Source organism: Sparus aurata, chromosome 1, assembly GCF_900880675.1.
Source record: "Sparus aurata chromosome 1, fSpaAur1.1, whole genome shotgun sequence".
Taxonomy (NCBI): Eukaryota; Metazoa; Chordata; class Actinopteri; order Spariformes; family Sparidae; genus Sparus; species Sparus aurata.
In genome coordinates, this window is record NC_044187.1 from 15642134 (window position 1) to 15664117 (window position 21984).

The following is a 21984-nucleotide window of genomic DNA, read 5'->3' on the forward strand; positions in this document are numbered from 1 at the left end:
GTTAATTTTATGTGTGCAATGATCTAATGTCTTTGTTATGTCTATGTAAAATCACAACACATTTGAGATTTAAATAATGACATCAAGCAGACGTGAGATTCTCCCAATACATTTTATTTCAACAGTCCTTGGTGTCTGTACTTTTGTCAGATATAATTGGCATAATTATCAAGACTGTAAACACAACACAGAATGCTATGGATTCCTGGTAAAAAGGCGCCTTTATCAAAATAAATCAGAAAAATTGTTTTTGCTCTTGAGCATGTAAGTGACCATTATGTATGGCTTGGCTTCGTTCATGGCTTTGGCTGAATCTGTTCAACTGGCAGCTGAAGTTCAGTTGGGTTCCTCAGACGTCTCAGGTCTTCCTCCACCTGACGCACACAAAACAGTGACAAAGACCATGATCAAATTAAAGTAAATGATTCATTCAGAAAAGCAGTTTATTATAACTGAAGTCTTTTCTCCCAATGAATGCATGCAAGTTTATTTCATTAGAGCTTGTTTTTAGTGTAGTTTGGTGATGATTCCCTGATTTCCTTTCAGGGCACCAGGAGCCTGACATTTATAGTTTATTGTATAATGTCTTAATTATGGATGAATAACATTTGCCATATTCATTCAGTCAGTCAGTCACCCAGAGTTTATGATGACAACTCTGGTGACTCCTTAACTTTTCGCCTGGCTTTACCATGAGGTCAAAATGTTCATTTGTTGGGTTCATGATCAAATATCTGCAAAAATAACAACGTATGTTTCGTGCTAATAATCAAAAGTTACCATGATAATATGCTAAACTATGCTGACAAACATGGTTAGCATTAAACCTGCATGTACAAGTATAGATATATACATCAGCATGTTAGTACTGTCACTGTGAGAAAGTTAGCATGCTAAAAATATAGCACATGTACAGGCCTGTATACAACATGTTCTACGTATAATTTTATGTGTCCAGGACGTGTTAGTGAGGTTATAGCTTGTTACTTACATGTGGCTTTGGGTGTAGCTAAGGTGGGACTCTAAGAAGTGAGCCAATCAACCAACCTGAGACAGCTCCTCTTTCAGTTCATTGTACTTTGTCACGTTGAATTTCTTCTTGCTGGCACCCTTATAAAAGTAATGCAGGAACTGTCTGTCTTTAACCTCTGGGTACACATAATCCTGAGGGGAAAGAATAAAACAAGGATTGTTATTAGCGTGGGGAGGAAAGATCTGCCCACACATGATTTAGTGAAACTGAGCTTCAGATTAACTGTTCAGAAATGTGCCATCTTAAAGTTTAATGAGAGGATTGCCATCACGGGCATAGCCAGCAGCTTACTAGTAGTTAGCTTTGCAAAAAGACCGGAGACGAGAGCTTGGTTCTGTCCTCAGGTAACGTAATATACCTACCAGCACCACTAGAGCTCACTAATTCACATGTAATATCTACTTTATTTTATCTATACAATAACAAAACTTTTTTGTTTTTATGGTCTGAAGTTATGTGCTGAACTCAAAAAAAGCGAATGAGCATACTTCCAAAAATGCCAAACTGTTCCTCCGTATTAAGTCATTCAAAGTTTTTCCTAACCCAGACTTCAGTTTCTGTCTTATGTCAATGAGACTTGCCTGTTTGGTGAGGACATAATAGGCGAAGACTCCCATGCTGGTGGCGTAGGTGATGAAGTAAGTGACGGGCTCCATGACGTCCCACGAGTAGACCCACCAGGTGAGCCAGGCCAGAGCTCCACCCTGCACAGATAACAGGGCCATGCCGGTCCAGACAACCCTGGAAGAGTGGAAGTCTGCTGTTTGGGCCAGCTGTGCCTTCATCTGTCGGGCAGTGATAGAAAGGTTGGGTTACCGTTCAATTCAGACTGGCAGGTCAGGGATGTCACTTTGTAAACATTTAAAAGAGACACTCGGGGAGAAGCGATGAGGGAGAAAGAGAGGTTTAATGGCACACAGATGTTGAGACACTACCTTCTCCAGAGGCGACAGCTCCTGTTTGAGGTTGTCCAGTCTCTCCAGCAGCTGCCTCTCTTGCAGCAGGTGGTGCTCAGGCAGGTGGAGCGCCGTGTGCAGAAGATGCACAACATGCTTCATGTCCACCAGCTCCATGGCATGCTCGTTGGATGAAGACACTGCGGCAGAGGACACAACAAGGTGGGGCAAGATGAGAAAGCGGGAGGAGTCGTGCCCGGAGAGATAATAACTGCTATTAATCAGCAGGGCTTGAGTTGTAATTAAGACACAGAATAAATGAGGACCGTTAATGAACGGAGAGAACCGTGTTTATACCCTTTTCAGGAGAGCAGACGGGATAAACTGCATCATTGATGACGAGCTGGAAGTCCTTGTCCAGCAGCGCGTCGATCAGCGTGGGGTTGGCTATGCGCTCTCCATCTGTCAGTGGAGGACAAATGTCTAACTCAGTACTTTTATAGCAATCATATAACTTCGTCTTTATAGCCCAGCAAAAAGGTTTTCTGAGGTTGCTAAAATAAAACACAATAAAAACTGAAAATTAAAAAAACAAAACAAAAATCATAATGATATTCCTCACAGATCACCTCTGCATACCCTTTATAAACCTCAGATAAATACCATCATTCATTTACAGGATCAACAAAGTCACTCATCACTGCAAACATGTGCCCTTTCCTGAAATGATAGAAATCTAACCGTCAACCTGTCTCAGTTGGTGATTTCAGGGTACTTTTCAGCAGCTTCTGAACTATCTGCCTGCCTGTGTTGTAGGTGGTGTGGACGGACGGAGCGATTGCTACAGAAAAAAGGCATGTTTTTCCAGTCAGGACAATGTGAGTCACACCCTCTGTTTTACATATTTTTTTCTCTTTCAACTTGCCAAGGAGGTTATGCTTCACCTGCATACCGTTGTCTGTTGGTTGGTTTGTCAGCAGGACTACACAAAAACTACTGAACAGATTTCCACAAAACCTGGATGGAGGGTGGGTTCTTTACCTTTACTAACTTTTAGCGAGGATCTGGATAAAGTGACGGACCCAGGAATTAAAAATTGTGAGGTAGATTTCTTTTGACAGGCATATTTAGGTGACTGGCATCTTTCAGTGAGTACAGTTTGATGTGGAGAAAGGGGACTGTTGGGCGGAGGTATGCGCTCTACTGAGTGTAATTCTAGTTTCTTGAGCCTCTAAAATTCCTTCAAATTATACAGGCCAAGATTGAAATATCACCCCTTGGCTGACCTGCTCATGAGTCACATCTACATTAGAAAGGTAGGGGAGTTTTTGTGGACTGCTAAAGAAAGGATTATAATCGATGCAGCAGAAGCACAGACATCACTTTTCTTTATTCCATGCATTATTTTTCCTTGTCAAAGTCTGGCACATGCATTACCCACAAAGCAACTTGACAGCTGACAGGTTGATTCATTTTTCAAATTTCTTGTCGATGCTGACTCACGACTTGAGGCAATTTATCAAACTTCACATAGCTTTATATTGCATTTCTCACTCAACGGTAAGCCCAAAGAACTGTGAACAGGCTTCATTTCTAAAATCTTTGATTTATTTTAAGGGCCCACAAGCCAGAAAGTTTGGGAGAAACTAAAAAACTACAATGAATTTCTGCTGTCTTTCTACACTTCTTTCTACTTCTCTCTATCAACCTTTAAGTAATCACGCAACAATGGCAAAAATGAGTTAATGGCTTGTGTAATTACATTCTGCAGGCATCGTGCCCAAACTGCTCTGTGTTGCTCTTCAGCTTTTAGTCATACCAACCTGCCAAACCAGGTAGCAACAAAAATGATTAAACAGGCCTGAGTTAGCCTCAACAATGTGGTCTGTCCGGTATGTGCATAGCTGATGCGTATCTTGTCCTACCTGTGGATAATACAGAGGCAGTGACTCCGGGGTCCTCTCTCTGCAGATCTGTGATCAGGTCTCCTACGCTCATCAGCATGGGCCTGAGGAAGAACAGACACTTCTCGTTCCTGGAGGGCAACGGGACCTCCAGAACCAGACGGCCATATTTGTACTTCAAGGACACATCTGCAATAGAGTGAGGAAAAGAGATCTGTTGAGCTCGCATTCTCATGCTGTGTTTTGTGCAGAGATCATTGCGTCAAGCTCATTTAATTGGTTTTACCCCAGCAGGACTGATTGTGAAGTCACAAACAGGGGGCAGCCATGCAACACACTGAAATATATGATTATGGAGATGTAGTAGCTGTACTTTACCACTGGGGGGCGGGAGTGTGCTGCAGAAAAGTGCTTGACAATTTCCAAGTAGAGGCAGTCTCTGTTGAACCTGAGGAAAAGTAATAAAGGAAGGAAGGAAAAAAAACATTATCAGCTCATTCAATTTGTTCTTGGTGCTACAAAGTACATCCCTCCTTTGGTAAACTGCTGTCATGTCAGCTGACAGCGGAGGGTAAACAGATCGACGGCATCCTGAAAAGAAGGATCTTAACGAAATGCCCCACACAAAAACCAGTCCGCCAAAAAGCCAGATCAATTGAGTTTTGTGGGTTCTGCTCTCAGAGTGCTTTTACGCTAATGTGAATTTCTTCTTTGGCTGTTGAACTGCTTTTCGCTCCCTCGCTAAATGGTGTTTAATCTGGCCAGCTGATGGTACAGATCCTTGATGGAACCAGCTCTTTCTCGCTGAGGCACGACTTTTCATTAAGTTAATTGAATTTTAGTCTGCAGCCTTTATTGCCTAATGAATTGCCGGTGTGTCCCTCAATAAAGACGTATCGTGGGCTCCTCAAGGCCTAGAGTCTCTCTCACCTTCCTGATAATAGAGAGGGCACCTATAACGAACTGCTCATTATTCTAGTCAGCAGGAACTACTCTCCCCTGCACTCCACATTCTTTGGGTGTAGTCTTTTGTTACAGTTTACATGCAAACTCATATTTGTACTACATTTTTTAAAGCCACCTGTTCACACATTCACATACACACAGCCTTACAAACACTCCACACCTCCACTGCAAATTTCGGCCTCGTGGATGGATAGCTGCAGTTGCTATTGGATGACAGACAGTGGCTGCGCCTTTGACCAACAAAAACCTCCTGTAAAGTAAACGCTGCCATACTTTTCCCTTGCTATGTTATGGGCGCATTTTTCAGATAGGTTGCGGCTCTACACAGGCGGCTTCCCAATGCACACACAGTCCGCTTTAAGCTTTATGTCACTGCAGGAAATATGACAGCTTTTGGAAGCAAGACAAAAAAACGCACTCATAAACTTGGCAGGACCAAGGAAACTCTCCCGACAAAGCCAAATTAAATTTTAGCTTCGGAATTAAATATTTTCAGACAGCTCCGATCGAGCTCTGGATTTATCAGGTGGATTGCCGCTTTAGGCCAACTCCAAACAATCTGGAGGGCTGTCAGCATGTCAGGAGATTTAAATAATAAATGAAGTTAAGCTGGTGTGCGCATTGTGTCAATGTGGAGACGCACTTATCAAATCGGCTGCTGGGGTATCGCTGCAGGTAACATAATTAACATCATCATCAGATATGTCATATTTTATTCACACACCCCATCCGCTATTAATCAGAATAATAATTTTTAGATCTCAGCGCATCACCGTAACACAAAGAGAGGACTCACAGCAGCTCTCCTCCTCCTCAAGTAAATATCGGTGCATTTCCTTATCAAAAGGAGTCGTTGGTGGGATCGAGGATTAATAGAGGACAGAGGCAGAGAGCCAATATGTAAATGACACAACAGCATTAATGAAATGTATGTATTATGTCCTCCAGTTTACTATCAAAACTACTAAACGCCAGTTAACAAACTCCAGAGTACTAGTGTTGAAACACTTGTGCCTTTTAAACTTAATAAAAAAAGAAAGCATCCATCTAGTGTTTCCCATTTAGCTGAGAGTCCACCAGGTCCCGCATGAAAACATCTTTCTTCAAGTGACATCTAAGGATGTTGCAGCCAATCTATCCTGCCCCCTTTGTCCTACAGCTGGGAGTTCGCTCAATCAATATCACATTAAAGAGGAGAAGGGGGCATCCATGCTCATGGGCTGAGAAAGCTGACAAGTCTTGAGGCACACTGATGGAGCAGAGGGCCAGATGTGCTCAAGTCCTTCTCACGCCACTGGTCAGGAGAAGAGGCTTTAACAGGAAAAACAGCAACGAGTAACTGTCAAGATGACCAGAGGGGTGTTTTTGCGGTGACATGGACCATGAAGACAGCAGCAACAGTGATGGATTACAGCGAGCGGGTAGAACCAGAAGGTGAAGCAGAAATAAAACATTAGAAAGGAAGCGGAGATTACAAAAATATTTCGAATACAAGTGTGTTTGTTGGCTGGCTAATGAAGCGGTGCACCACACTGTGGTGGGAAAACACGATTTTATAAATACTCTACGTCCCAAAAAGAGCCACATAAATTGATCCCAATGAGACCAGATTCAGCTGTTCAGCTTGTGTGAGATCTCCAGATGTGAATACATAGTTTCTGTCACAGAGCTGTACCACCTATGCTTCAGCTCTCCGGCTCTCCACCGACAATGGGAAAATAAGCATTTTTAGGGCATGTACGTATGAATTCTTTAAAACCTGTGGAACATTTCACACATGCATGGTGGCATCCAAAATCATAAACGTAAATTGAAGAAAGGACAGGGTTAAAAAAGGGTTAATCACTTCCTGTTGTGGAAGATTGTTTTTAAGTGATGTTAGCAGCTAAAAATGCAAAAAACTCAAAAGGCCCTCACCAGAGCGAGTGTTTGGTTTTTCCACCTTTGCTTTTTGCCTCTTGAAATCTTCACAACCTCCTCTATTGTCATCACATTTGTTGTTGCCTGAATCGCTCAACTTGACTGAGCTGCCCTTGAGTTGGTTTATTGCTTAACCTCGGTGCCTACGTGAGGGATGCATGGAAACACGTGGGCACTTAAGGTTACATCGTTTGAGATGGATGCATTTATTTTCGGGGCATAAGTGTGAGCCATGAAGGTAAATTAATTTGTAATATCTCACAGTCATCTTAATGCCCATCTGTAGTACAGCTGTGTATAGCGATGCTGTCCCTGAAACCTGAAAGAGTCATGTTATTCTGTGACTTGTGCCTAGTTAACCTCAGACAGCAAACACATTACCACTATGTTAAACAGCCTGGAACAGCATTTTATAAGCCAACGCTGCTACAGCCACAGCCATAGCGCTTCATTAAACTGAGTGGTGCGGCCGCTGACTGCCAACACATACAGCAGCTGCCTGGGAATAAAAAGCCTATACGTTATTAATCTCATTAGCAAACACTACATGTCAGAGCAGTTTAAGCGGAGAGTTGAGTTTTGAGCTCGCACATCGGTGCCCTGCGAATGTGAAATCAGCAGAAAACAGCATCAAGGGCGAGGCAGGCCTATTTGTCTCTGTGCAGAGTGGGAGTGTGTGTATGCGAGATCACTGACCAGAATCAATTCAACAGCTGACTGACTCCAGCCTGTTTATATGCTGTGCGCACACATACCAATCCCATTCTAAATCAACAGAACGCGGCTAACGTCACAGATAATGCAGCTCCAGAGCTGTGTGATGAATAATGGTCTATTTCCAAAGCCATGTTCTGCTGCCCTGTGTTATTACATGCTGCAGCAGACTGCATTATATATACTGACCCTTTCAGTTCTCTCACCCTACGTGTGGAGGTTACAAACGCTCTGACACAGCCGTGCAATAACGTTGCAGAACAATTTGGCGACAATATGTCATACAAGTTTATGAGTCATTCATCAGTGACTCCTAAGGTTGAGATTTCGCGACAGACTATTAACAGGCAGCAGACGAGTGCCCTGGCCCCATTACGCTCAATGGCTGACACATAAGGAGCAGCTGCAATAACGCTTCTTTTTATCTGCCATACGGGGATAATCTGACTGCTGCTCTAACTGCACTACTACAAACTGGTAAACACTGCAGAGAATCTTATGGTGCCGACAGGAGCATCATGCTAACAACTCTGTGATGCTGATGTCACTGATGTTGACGCCATTACATGACTTACATTCGTTGGACTTACAATGTAGGTCATACACGTTTTTGCTTTTAAATTCAAATGAAACTGCTTGTATCTGCTGATACAAGTTCGATGTGGCGGAGATTACAAGCTTTGGACCCAAATGCAAGAAAGTTCAGCTGGTGTGCTGGACGGGTGCCACCTACTTGAGTAGTTCTATTATGTCCTATCTTAGAAATATATATGATGTGTCGTTTTATTGGGACTACTCCCATGCAGACAGACACACCCATAGATTATTAACCCCATAAAAGGGAAGTAATAGAATGCGTACTGCCTCGACAAGCCCGTGGCAGTCCCTCCCACGCCATGTCATAAGAAACTCATACAGCCTGCAGAAAGCAGTGGGCTTCCTACTCTGCATGATGACTAATGTCACCATTGGCCTCTAAGCCGAACATTTGTCTGCTTATCAAAACAAAACACACTTCCCAATTATAAAACTAATCTATGTTTAGAGTGCATGGTGGATACTTGTCTATCCATTGTCCTTCACACATTCCGAGAGTCAATTTGGGGCTGCGGGGAACAACACTGCACACCTGCTCCTCTCAACCAAATAATTTTCCTCCAACCGTTCTGTCTCCAAACAATCAGCTGAAGGTATATTTACCCCTTGAGCTATGCGTTTTTCTTATTTATGCCATGCCAACTGGGGGAGGAGAAAGTGCAAAGACGGGTAGCGAAAAGTGAGCTATATGGTGACAAACTGCCATGTCCCTCCTCTGCAGTGAGGCTTGAGCAATGAGCAGGGTTATCACAGTGACAGGCTGCCTCTTTTTCCCCAGGCGTCTCCCAGCAGGTCGCCCCATTATGGATCCTGTCACCGCTGAGCTATGGCCCGTTGCATCTCGTCTACCTAGAGGTATCCCCTCCCACTCTCTTCAAGGGTTTGATACCACTAAACAAAAAGAAAGGATCATATATGTGATGACTTACGGTATCTTGCAGGCATGACTTCAAGCAGGCGGAAAGGAAAACGTGCGAGAGTGATAAAGGACTGGAGTGAACAATGAATTCTGCCAAGAAGATAAATTGAATTGGTCCCCGACGCCATCATGACCAAGAAACGCTAGCACTGTACCATGAAAAAAGATTTGCATCGAGGCATCCGTCTTCTGTTACCAGGTTAATGACCCGGTTGGGTTTAGAGGACGAGGAGAGAATACAGTGGGTGGGGTGAGGGGGACTACAGTAAGAAGGCAAGCAGGCAGTGGAAAGACAGGGTTTTTGTTTGTATAGCATTAATTAGAAGTTTGGTACCAGTGAACATCCTATTGTTACACACGCTGTTAAAATGATGAAAAAAAATTAAGAGATGAAAACCTAAAAAACATGGATGCAATCCAAATGAAAAGCCGAAGAGTTAATTTATCTAATGCGTGCTGGGAATATAAAGATGGCCTTTAGTCTAAGCAGGTCCAACAAGGAGAGCGTTTCAGTTTCTGGCAGCTTTCCAGTTAGTTGTTACCCGTCTGTTTGAGAGCGCTTCAGAATGGGTGGTGCAGGATAACAAGGAAAGGCAGGACTTTTACTTATTTACACCACAGTTATAAGAGTAGGCCTTTTGTTGTTACAGGTAATTACTATTCAGCCCAAAATGCTATATTTATCACAGTCTCATGGCAAACACTACGATACTCCGAGTTTAAATCACTAAAGAGCTCTTTACCCTGCAGCTCGGCATAACACAATGGCGGCGCTGAATAGTGAAGAGGAGGATGAAAAAGAGGGTGGAAGTGGTTTAGGAATTCATGTGGCGTTAGCAGAGGTCCAGAGCCGCCAACTTTAGAGGAGTACATTTCAAAAAAGGAGCAAACTCTTCCAAAGCAAAAAAAAACACAAAAAACAACCACCCTTCCTGAATTAAAAAGCAAAGATGCCACAGAAAGTTTGACTTTACCAACTGGGGTGAGTCATAATTCCTCTTTGGTCGCACACACATAGCCAAGCAATGCATCACCACAAGGTCATGCCGGGACTAGAGGCAAGCTTGATAAAGAGTATGCTGGATTAAGAATGACAGTAACTCAAAACTCTTAGTAAACCAAATCAAAGGTTAAGGTTTGCAAAGGAAATTAACCCACTTGCTTTGTTGCTTTGTCCAATAACACCTCTGGAACTGGAACAAACAGACACAATGTTTTTTACGCAAAGAATAATAATTAACAAGAAGGTCTAAGAACAGTTAAGAATGTATAGCGCTTATCAAAGTTTATAATGTTTCTTCTAACTCAACAGCTCATAAAATTGTACGATTTTTAAAGGGAGTCTGGGGAATTAACCTGCAGGCTAATGTTTACGGTATTTCTAAGATTTGACAAGCTTTCCATTCACGAAATGCTGTGTTCTTACATAAATTTAGTATAAACATTGAAGTCAATTGAAACGGTGTTCAAACTGCTGCTACATCTCGGCAGGTCAGATGCACTTCAGACAAGGAAGCACACAGGCTGGTACGACAGTGTGGCGACAAACTGACACTTTGTACAAGGAAAGATTAAACTTAAAGTATTGTACTCTTTGAATTTGTCATAGCAAAGTTTTGCAAACTTTGTTAACTTTCTCCTCACTCAACAACTCTCAAAATAGTGTGATCTGTACGGGAGTCTGGGGGTATTAGGTTACTACTTCAATAGTTAGATTGGTTGAAACAGAAAGTGTGTTCACAAACATCTGCTTCTAACATTGGCTGGTTGCGACAGCCCGAACGTGTAATTTGCATCACAACAAACCACATGGAAATCAGACAGTGTGTAATCCATTCTGCCTGTCGCTTTGGCTTCCTGGATCACTCGGCACACATGGCATTACCAAGTTTGACATAGAGTGTCCAGCATGTGTTGTTGACAAGAGAGAACACTTTATGTATCCGTTTTTGTTTTCCACAAGGAAAAAAGACTGAATTTCATTATGCACACTTCTACAAGGAATCAATAAAGACTTTGCTCAAGCAGTTTGCAAGAGTGAGCTTTAAAGCCTGTGCCAGATGAAAGAGATTCTCTCAGCGTCTCAGCAGGAAACACATTCAACTTTTAGAAGATGTCTTTAGTGTAACACTGTCATTGTTGCACTTGCAGAAAGAATGAAATCTAAGAACTCATTTACACCTGCTATTACCTTTCGATCTGCATCTAGATACAGCGTTGCTCCTTCAAGCTTTCGGTTTTTACTTTAGGAGGTGTTTGGAAGCAACAGCTGATGAATACCAGGTGGGCCAGCTGATTGCCAAGTTGCATCGCTTAACATGATAATGTCACAGGTCTGAACAGTTTGTAAAGTAGAACATCAGCAACATATGTCAACACCCAGTTCTTTTAACAGGATCCCATAACGTCTTCTAAATCCATCTGAATCATCTCGCATCCAGTTACATTATCTGCTCAATCTGCAATAACAGCCTATTTTATCAGTGTGTGTTCTTCTTATCTCAATATGCAATTGATTGCATATTGATATGCAATCTTAAGGACACAAAACAGGTCTGCAAACATGAAATATCCCAGTTCAGGGGAAGCAATTCTGCGGCTGTTTTAACTCTACTTATTTTTCCATTTACAGAGAAATCTCTTATCTGTAGGTTTTTATTTCCAGTCCTGCTTGAGACGCGGAGAAGAGGCAGAATGTGGTGTAACGTTATTGATTGCATTCACACGTAAGCTCAGATCTGATTACACTGGGAGCCAGACCACCTCCACATGGGTTCTATCTGATACAGTCCCGTCGCAATGGGTTCTGTGGGAATATGCGCCTGGTGATGGTATGCATTATTCCTTATCAAGATTAGATGATCAGATTAACTGTAGATTGAATACATTTATAATTTTTCTTCTTTGTAGGACAGCTGATAAAGAAGGAGATAGGAAATACAAAAGGGGAAGAAAATGGTGCGACATGCAACAAAGGTCCCCAGCTGTAAATCCAACAGTGGGCGTCTTAGTTGCAGGGTACGCATCTTGATCGCTTGGCCACAAGACGTCCCAGATTATGAGCTGTAAACACACACCGTTTCGCTCACTATGGCCCTGCTGAGGAGTTTTCCACGCTGTGCAGCACGGGTCTCGAAATCAAGACCTTGATATCTGCTGTGAGAAACAAGTCTGAGAGACTCCCTACGGGTGATGTCCACGTGTTTCTCCCATGAGTTCAGTCCTATTCTATTTCTGTGGATGCTGCACTAATAAAGAACAGCTCTGCGCCTGGCATGACCAGTCCTGACACTGAGAAACAGGCAGTCAGCCCCACTAGAATGAAACCTCTTCCATCTTACAGTGTAATGCCGGGTGATGAAAGTTGTGTGACAACACATGGATCCAGCTGACAGAATGAGTGAGAATGCGATGCTTTTTTTCAGCAGTTTGACGTTTTGGGGTTCTAGCAGAATAGCAGAAAGGTGTCTCCATTTCAGGCACAAATAGAGAATATTTCTGCAAATTCAATGTACAAACTATAAATGTGACGCAACTACCATTACAATTATATGGTTTGTTCCTGTCTGCTGTGGAAACCATGCCTGTGCATGTTTGGTTTTCACAATGTGCTGTGTTGCCACTCCATGCTTAAAGGAACAGAGTTGCTGCTACCACACCACTGTCCAACATGGAATAATATGCCCATCCACAGCTCCAGAGCCATCTGTTTCACATGTTGTGTCTTGTCAGCAAGCCGAGTAGTCACCAACACATCCGGGAGTCACAGGGGTTTTGTGCAGAGCTGAGTTCATGACAGTGCATAAACCTGGCAACCACCACTATGTAGACAGGGCTTTTAATATCATTGGGTTCAATGGTTTGCAGGAGAAGAGCTGCAGTAAAAATATGGCATCTCATTTTAGGAGATATTGCATATGTTGAATAGACAGGAGACACTAAAAAAAAAAGGTTTTGATAAAAGGCGCTTTGTGCTGAAAGGCACTTTTCAATTTTATTGGAGCTACACTCGCAGTTCCCCTCTTTGCTCTGTTTAGCCTCCTGAACCTTTCAATACTGGATGCACAGCAAGATGAAACTGACTGATCCTCTTATCTGAATCAGGAAAAAAAAATACAACATAATGTCATACTGTTCCCCGGTATGGCTAATTAGCATTGAGTATGCCGCAGGTGAGTCAGATTCTCTCAGCACTCACGTCCTGCTCACGAAGACTTCAGGCTCCATCATTCTGAGTTCCCGTGTATGGCATTGCAGTACCGACTGCAGAAGAGAAACTTATTTGACCACATCATAACTTACTGACATAAAAGCCCCACTCCCCTAAGCTTCTCTCATAAAAGTGAATGTATTTGCCCGGATGATACTTTCCCAGCACAAACTTTTGCTGAGGGCATTGCAAACATTGCAGCAGATGGCAGGGTGTTGTTTAAGCATTTATCTCCTGTGTGCTCCGAGTGGATAATGAGTCCTTTTACAATTTCTTAAATGAAATGTGACAATTTTCCATGATAACCCACAAGACAGTCAAAATCTAAGGAGATCCATTTTTCATATTCTGCTCCTCAAACCTCTGAAGTCTCAAACTATTTTACTGTCTAATAATATATCCCAACTGGATTCATGAACTCTATTATTTAACAAAGTAATTCTCATTTAAAACTGACACCCGGCTCTCTGGATACTGGCTCTGTATGCAGCAGCATTCTCTGTCTCGTCAGCAGCTCTCTGATTACAGGTGATGCAACTCGCCTATTCAAACAAGCTGTGGTTCAGCCACTCCTTCAAAAAAGGGAGTTTTACATTTTGTTCAATATATGCATCTCATCTAGGAGGAGAACTACACTTGATATATATATATAAATTTGTTTTTACCTGGACATCCCTGAGTCAGCCTTTTTGATTTTCCACATAATATCGATCTGCAGAGTGTTAGGTCTGTAGGCTGTGGGGAGCATCCAGGTGACCTCAGGGATGAAGATGCTGACAATGTATTTAAGCAGGCCAAATAAAATACACTGCTTCTGCTGTACCCTTAAGGGTTTCAAAGAAGGTGATGGCACAACACGGAAGCAGTGATCTTAATCATATTTTGGTGAAAATATGACTAGTTTGGGACATACTGAGCATACCAATGAGTGAGATGAGTTCTGTTACAAAAAAAACAACAACGCTATTTGTCTCTCCCCATTGACTTCTGTACAAGTTTTTTTCCAAAACAATGTCCCATCAGGTCCACTTCAGCTCAAGGCAAATTACCTCAAACATGTCAACTTTTGTTTGGCTTGATACAAAAGGAAAGCTCACACAGTTTTCACTTTCCACAACTGATCTACAGGAGAAACATGCCTGCTTTTTCTAATTTAGTCCAATTTAAGGTTCTTTGTATACATGGGAGTTTGCCGCTTGACAGTGACATGCAGGCTCCACACCAATCACAATCATTCTTGATCAGTTTATCAAACAAAGCAGGGCCTAAAGCAGTTGGTTGTTTAATAAAATGCACTCCCCTACAAAACAACTCCAATCCTTCTAGAATCATCTATCATTTCAAAATCGAGCAATTCAAGCGGTCCAGTGATCTGCAACAGAAAACCAGAATGTCGCTGTCAATTTTTCTAATAGGAAAGCAGCTGTATCAGAGCAGTAAATGGGGATTGCAGCTTGCACTTCACTTACAGTATGTCATAAGAAAAGAGAGAAACTGCAGCTCCGATTTTATATACCGTTCAGTCTAAAAATAGAACTTAGTCACTCTGGCATGCAGTACTGACTCATGTCAGCCTGCCCATCTATCAGAGAGAATGGCTTTTTCCTCAATCCCACAAACTGCACGTCAATATTCACTCAGTATGGATGTGTTAGTGTTCAGCAATACAGTCTGCTCTGTTTCTCCTGCACTGGCCGAGAGATCCGAGGCGTCCACCTGGGGATCTGTGTGCTCACGACTTAGCTGACCTCTGCAGCTTCCTTGCCTGGATCATAAAAACAGATTATAAAAGATAGGTGATTTAAAGTGGTATTAATAAACCTTCCAGGTGGAGCCACACTATGAATACCTCTCAGCGATGCTGTGACGCGATGTGAGGTTCAAGCAGCCTTTCCCACAAATTAGTGCGTTTAATGCTCTGTGCAGACAGATGTTAGCCTGATGATGCACAATACTGACATAAGATACAATAAGATATTGACCTCTGTGCTGATCATGCTGGAAGTATAGCAATGTAAGTGATGCCTCTAAGGATTGTGTCGGGCAAAGCAAGTCTATACTTAAAGTTTAGAAGTATATTTAGCAGCCTAATCATGGTCTGATTCCCCAAATGGGTGCCTGAGGGACCTCAGAGGACTAATTAAAGGAGCTCTGCTTCAGTGAGGAGATAATAGGATGATCAGCCACGTAGACATGTTTAGACCATTTTAAAGCCCCCATGTAGAGGTAGGCAACGTGCTTGAATTATTAATTCATCTGTTGTTCTGGAAGTCCTGAATGAAAATTACAGCACACAGGAACAGAGAGCAGGCGGTGACAGACTGGCAGAGACAGGAAGAGGGACCGATGTCTTTCTCCACCAGAGGGAATGTGACACAATGGATCACATTAAAGCACCTTGAATGTGAACTTACTCAAGTTTTACGTCTGATTTCAGGCAGATGGAGAAAACTTGGCTTGATGTCACAGAAAACAAAGATGACCCAAATGACTTAAGTTCTCTATTCAAACCGTCCAAATTCCAAAGTGCACACAGCGGTGCGTTCAATGGAGCAGGAAACCAGCCCATCAACTAAACTCGTGTTGACGTACTCACTTAAACACAACAAAACGTTAACAAACACCAAGACGAATTAAACTTGTTGGCAAAGGGTTTCATTTACCTGGTGAAGAAATGGAGCCGGGCGGGTGGTTCTGAGACCGCGGTGAACAGGCTGAATACTTCCCAAAAGTCTCGCCGTAACTTTGCCCACCATCCGCACCGAAGCCATCGTCAGCCGTTAACCGTTGTTAGCTTCTCCTCTGCCGGGGCATGCCGGGTGGAAAAACACTCACGGTTCAAAAACGAGCTGTTTATTTCGTCTAAATAACAATAAATGGGTTCAGTTGGTGGCTACGGGACAAGAGGGAGGCACGGCCCCGCCTGAGCTGCATACCATTTCCTCTTGACAACAAACGCGCCCCGTGCCAGACTCCGCTTCCTTTCCCACCTCTTTTATTTTTTTTCTTCTTCTTCTTCAACGTCGGTGTGTTGTGCTCGAAGCAGCCAGCAGGGAGGAGGATGGAGCGTCACCCACCCATATACACACACCCTGAACCTCGCTTAACGCCTATCTACAAAAAAAACAATTGGTGTGTAGTGTTTCTTCTGCTGGTGTTAGCATGTGAATATGTGACACCAGGATGCTAACATGTCATCAAAGTGAGGCTCGCGGACCCTCAGAGGGTGGTCCGGGACCCAAAGCCCGGGACCTGTAGCGGATGTGACGTCACACCCCAATCTCCTGTTGATCAGTAGGTAGTTTTGGAGCCATTTTAATTGTGAGAATCAAGGTAGTCTAATTAAGTGTAGGACTAATTGTAACAGGGGTGGCGCACAATGAGGGTCTGTGGTTTTTGCTGGTGTTTGGTATAATGTGAAAATTATTGGTTAGACATATCCGACTATAGTTTTTTGGGGCAGCTTGGGCAACAGGAAGCACGCCATCTACACCAGAGCCACGCACATTACTGACCAAACAAAACGGTGCGTCAACAGGTAGGTTTACTTTTGTCGTCTGCTAGTGGAAAAACGACATATCTCGTGTGTGAAAGCAGAGAAGATAAACTTATGAGCACTGTGTGGCAGTGTTTTAACATGGTGTTAAAAACACTGCCACAACAATGAATAAATAGAAATACGTAAGCAGCTAGATAGCATTAACTGTGATAGTACAGCTTCTAACCATCAGTGGAAGCAATGAGCAGCACTCAGTTGGAAATGATTTCCACTATCTCGGATTTTTGCATATTGAATTCTCCCTGCGTTCCACTACCAGTACCACCATACCATTTAGCATGCCAGAAAAAAGATTTAGTATACATGAAGCATGTGAAGTGCAGTACGCCAAAAATACCAGGATGTCCTACTACATCCGGTCGCATTTTGCAGTATGCATGCCAGCATGCCTTCCTGGCCATTCTGACCCCAGATCCTCCACAGCGCAAGATATGTCACATGTGTCACGGAGTGTCAAGCAAATATAAACAAAGCCGACAGAGCGCAAACATTTGACGGCTCCCTGAAAGGTGACAGCTAATGTGACAGAATCACAGACACCATAATGACATATGAAAGCACATTTAAGTGTCAGTTCTACGATCTTTGTACTTTCATGCTTTGGCTTTAACACAGATAGGACCTAGAGGCTCAAAGTTCAAAGTGCACTATTATGAAGTGGTATGTCCCAGATTTATGCATACTGAATGCAACAGTATGTAACCCTCCGTGGGAGAGTGCCAGGCTTTGAAGCCAGTTTTTGTCGTGGTCAAACTGTGTCATCAAGTGACACTCTATGGCTCAAAAATACTGTTTCCTTAAGCTTACATAAGCAGCTACAAAATGGTGGATACATGTCTTTGAGTGTTGCAACCCCTGCAAATTTACTCTCTTCTGTATCTCGAAATGCAGAAGATCTAGGTAATTTTACACTCAGGAAGTCAAGCTTTTTTGGCTTCATGCGTCACTGAGGGCCTTTCATAGGAATCAATGGGATTCTCAATTGGATTGTGGATTATTAAACTCTGTGGCGAACACAGTTTTAAGATACTTACATGTTCTGCTCAACAAGATAATCGTCACAGATGAACACCACTTTAAGAATTGAATTTGAGGCTTAAATGAAAGTGCCACAAAAAAAAAGTTAATGTTAGGTCACTAGGTCACAGTTGCATGACTTCAGCATCACTACCACTAAGCTTCTTACTTCAATATATTATACACACTTCAACTATGAATTTAATTAAACTACAAATAGTTAGAGTTAAAATAATGTGCAACTAAAGGCAGGTGCTAATGTAGGCTGCTGTATGTTCAGGCTGAAGCACTTATTCCTGTGGCAATCAGAGTATGGCTCCTTTTGTCAGTAGTCCCTTTATCAACTTGTATTTTTATGACCTTTTGCTGAGAAATGTGTCTTTTTATGTGTTTGCACTTTCAATATTAGCTCAGTGAGAAACTTTATTAGGGTGGATTGTAAAAAAAACTAGTGCTTCACTAGCATTGTTGTGCAAATCAAAAGTACATGACATCATTTTATGCAGATGCAGAACTAATTAGGGACATTTCTTGTTGCATTAGGTCGCTCTCACCTCCGGCCCGAGCCCCACGTGTGACATCGGCACTCTGTGAACTCTGTAGTTCTGTCACGCGCACATTTCTCTCAGCACAAATCTTATGGGGGAAATACAAACCTTTACTTGTTATCCGGCAGCGGTTTTCAACCTCTAAGGTATTCTGGTAATCACACAGGTGTTTGCTGTCTGTCTGGGAAGAGAACATCTACGCCCATGGGGAAACCGACTTTCAGGCCAGTAACAGAATTACTAATATGGCCTCACTGTTTTCCTCTTAGCTGTATGATCTGTACGCTAGTCCTGAGGTGTCACATTAGACAGAGGTTTTTTACCGTGGGATCCAAACCTGAGACGGTTTCTGATACTGAACATGATCTATGTGGAAGAGAAAATTATAACACAGAGAGAAAAAGTCATTTTTTTTTTTTCAAGAGAAACATCCCCACTCCCCTCTCTGCAGACTCCTTTTGGTCCCTGACTGACTGCAACTGTGTCTGAATTTGTAATAGAAGGAGATGAATAGCTCAGTTTTCTTATGATATTTAACAATGACCAAACCACAGGGAATATACAAGCATTTTAATTTAAACACAATTGAATAATCTATGATTAAATATGACAGAGAAATATGCCAGACAATATTTTTGCTGAAGGAAGTATTTTTCAATTTCTGTCGATTTATCACACAGCAACTAGTTTAAATTGAAATACATATGCTTGATGTTTACTGGCATGGAGAGTCTGTGAATCCATCATTACATTTAATCAGTCTGATTGATGACTTGAGTTTTCTTTACCCAAGCCGAACCCTTTCATTGATTCATGGATATGGACTTATTAGTTACTTGCCTCCAAACCAATCAATAAACCCTCAGCAGTGTGTCCAATGAAAGAGTCATTTTAATGACCAGTCATCAAACGGTGGACAAAAATGCCAGTCTGCAAAATCACATTTAAGATATTATTGTTTCTGGTTACTGCTCAACAGAGAACGTGATATCTGATTGTCTTCTTACCCGCTGAACTTCAACCCCGACAAAACTATGCAACCGCTCTGGACACACTCTTGGGAAACTGTCGCACTTTCTGCAAATGGCCGTGTGTGCTGCGGAGAACATTTCTCTCGCTTTTCTTCGTAAAGAGATCAGTCGTTTGTCAGGTCTTCTGTGATTGGAGTGTTTGTGGACCTGTGTTGATGCTAATCCCTTTAGAGGCCCTGAAGGAGCGTGTTTCTGTGAGCTGTAACACAATGAGCAGATGCAAATTGAGACATTACTTCTCTCTCTCTGAAGCTCCCAGACCGAAAGCAAACACCTCCGTCTTTTTAACATATTAGATCCAAAGTAGAGGATATTATTCATAAAAGCAGCTTCTCATTTTTCAGACTTCCTTTGCTGTACTCAACACCCTACACAGCTGTGCTCTAAACCCTGTCGGATTGGTGAAAGTCATCAATACTACCCGAGAGAATGCGCAGAGGGATGACAGAGCGGCTGGGTGAAATCAATATGCTTCTGGCAAGGAGGTTGTTTACTGTCTTTTTTAAACTCATCCTTTCTTATTTTAATTTTTTTTTAAAGAGTAACTGTATTAAGAAAATGATTACCTTAGTGGTGCACACGACAACGTTGCCGCATCATTAAACAGCCGCGTAATGAGAGCCAGCCATCATGTACAAGCTCTCCTCGATACAGACACTCTAACCACATTGCAGACAAAATCTTCTGCTCAGCTGTTGTTATTTCTCCTTGTCAGCCATTATCCATCACCTGCTGCTAGATTTATCCTCTCATATTGGCCTCAAGCTGACTTCAGCTGCGTTGAGCTCTCCGGCTGAATGAAGTTGTTTATGGGATAGTGCGGCCGGTGTGCTTAGAAGCTCCGCTTTAATAACAAAATCTGCCAGCACACAGATTCATTATTGAATAGCAAGGTGTTGCGCACAGTAATCCTCTATTTGAGATGACAAAACTCTACATTAAGTCGCTACATCTGATTTTGCTGTCATATGGAACGTGATTTTCTTATTTGAGTTTGAATTTTAAATTGGTTATGTTGATTCAGTTATTATTCTGGAGATGCACGATGTGGATTTTTCTCAGCTGATACCAATAACGGACATTTAGCTGCTTCTCATGGCCTATACCAATAAGATAAACGATCATTTCACATTTTTCTAATTTAACAAGAAGCGCATGACCTGTAGTTTGTGCACACATGACAGTAAGAAAGGTAAAGAACTAGAAAGCAATGATAGATGATTTAATATTCCATGGCTTTAACAAGATTTGTTGTGTTGAAACGTACTGAAAATTACAACCACGTTTCCCTCTTCTCCTCCTTCTCCTCCCCCCTTGATAGATATCCCACATCCCTGTATTATTTGTTTGACTGGTTGAATCTTTACAAGCATTGATATGGACTTGGAGAACCTGCTCAGCGACATGGTTATGCAAATATACAGCTTAGTTCTGTGAGTTTGTACATTTTACACCATCCCTTAGGGTCTGTGTTTTCCAGTAGCCCAAGTCTGCCACCTTGTGTCCTTGGGGTGGCATTACAAAACCTGAATGCGCAATGAATTAAACACTACAGTACAGCTGCCATAGACGTACCGACCTTCAGGATTCACTACTTTATCATAAAGATCTACATATGCGCATACCTTGTTGAGGTCTTGCTCTTTAAACGAATGGACAGGATTGATAAGAAGCATTAAAGCGCTCTCTGTAAGTCTTTCACTTTGTGGATCAGTAGCACCATCTTGTGGTATCACACAGTCAGACGCTCCGAACATGTTCAACTCAAGCAACAGACTGAAGATGTCATGAGAATATATGAAATAACCAGTAAGCTGTGCATGTGTGTGAAACAGTACGGCTCCACGGACATTTTGAACACGCAAAATACGTTCTTCTTTAGCATGATCATTTTCTAAATAATTCAATCAGTTAGACATGCTGCTAAAAAAAAGGATGATGTCTTTTCCAGACCAATTTAATTCACAGTTCCTTTAAAGAAGAACTGACAAAAAATGTTCCACAAAAGTTTCCCGCACTTCTGTCTGCATATCACATCAAATCCAGACCCCTGTGTTGAGAGACCGCTCCTCGCGCAGAGGCACACAGGCTCCGAGACAAGTTAACCCTGAATTTTTAATATCTGCAGACTGAATATCAAAGGCCCGTGGAAAATTATAGATGAACCATAACAAGTTGAATCCATTTGAGTTAATTAGACAGAAAGACACAGCGAGAAAAATCCATAACACTAATGTGGAAGCTTCATATGTAGCCAGTGGTGGAAAGTAACTAAGTACATGTACTCAATTACTGTATTTTAAATGCTATTTTGAGGTACTTGCACTTTATTTTATTATATTTAAGTTACTTTAGACCAAGCCAATAATGTTCCACTGCAATTATGTACCAACATTAGTTACTAGTTACTTTGTGGACTGATATTATAAATGCAAAGTGTAAATCAGATAGTAAATAATGATTTATTGTTATGGCTTAATGTAGCTGGGATTAACCCCACCCAGTGGTGGAAAGAGTGCTGACAATCTGTACTCAAGTACAAGTAAAGCTACATTACAGAAATATTACTCGATTACAAGTAAAACCACTGGTATTAAAATAACACTTGAGTAAAAGTACAAAGTTTTGAGCAGAGTATTGTGTTAGAGTATTAGTTACCCAATTGAAATT

The 21984-nt window shown here is 42.1% G+C and overlaps 1 protein-coding gene across 2 annotated transcripts; it reads right to left on the bottom strand.

The window, feature by feature from the left end:
- Positions 1 to 93: 93 nt before the first annotated feature.
- Positions 94 to 16371, bottom strand: LOC115589983 (mitochondrial calcium uniporter dominant negative subunit beta). 2 transcript variants are annotated; one of them, XM_030431215.1, is made up of 8 exons: positions 15823 to 16371; positions 4212 to 4281; positions 3855 to 4022; positions 2287 to 2391; positions 1969 to 2129; positions 1615 to 1818; positions 992 to 1164; positions 94 to 374 (listed from the first exon to the last, which is right to left on the bottom strand). In XM_030431215.1, exons 1-7 carry the CDS (start codon positions 15928 to 15930, stop codon positions 1039 to 1041), a joined length of 942 nt encoding a protein of 313 aa, XP_030287075.1. In that variant the 5' UTR covers positions 15931 to 16371; the 3' UTR covers positions 94 to 374; positions 992 to 1038. The 2 variants fall into 2 exon arrangements, with proteins under 2 accessions (XP_030287075.1, XP_030287066.1); XM_030431206.1 differs by having other exon boundaries at positions 1048 to 1164; positions 15823 to 16365.
- Positions 16372 to 21984: the final 5613 nt, after the last annotated feature.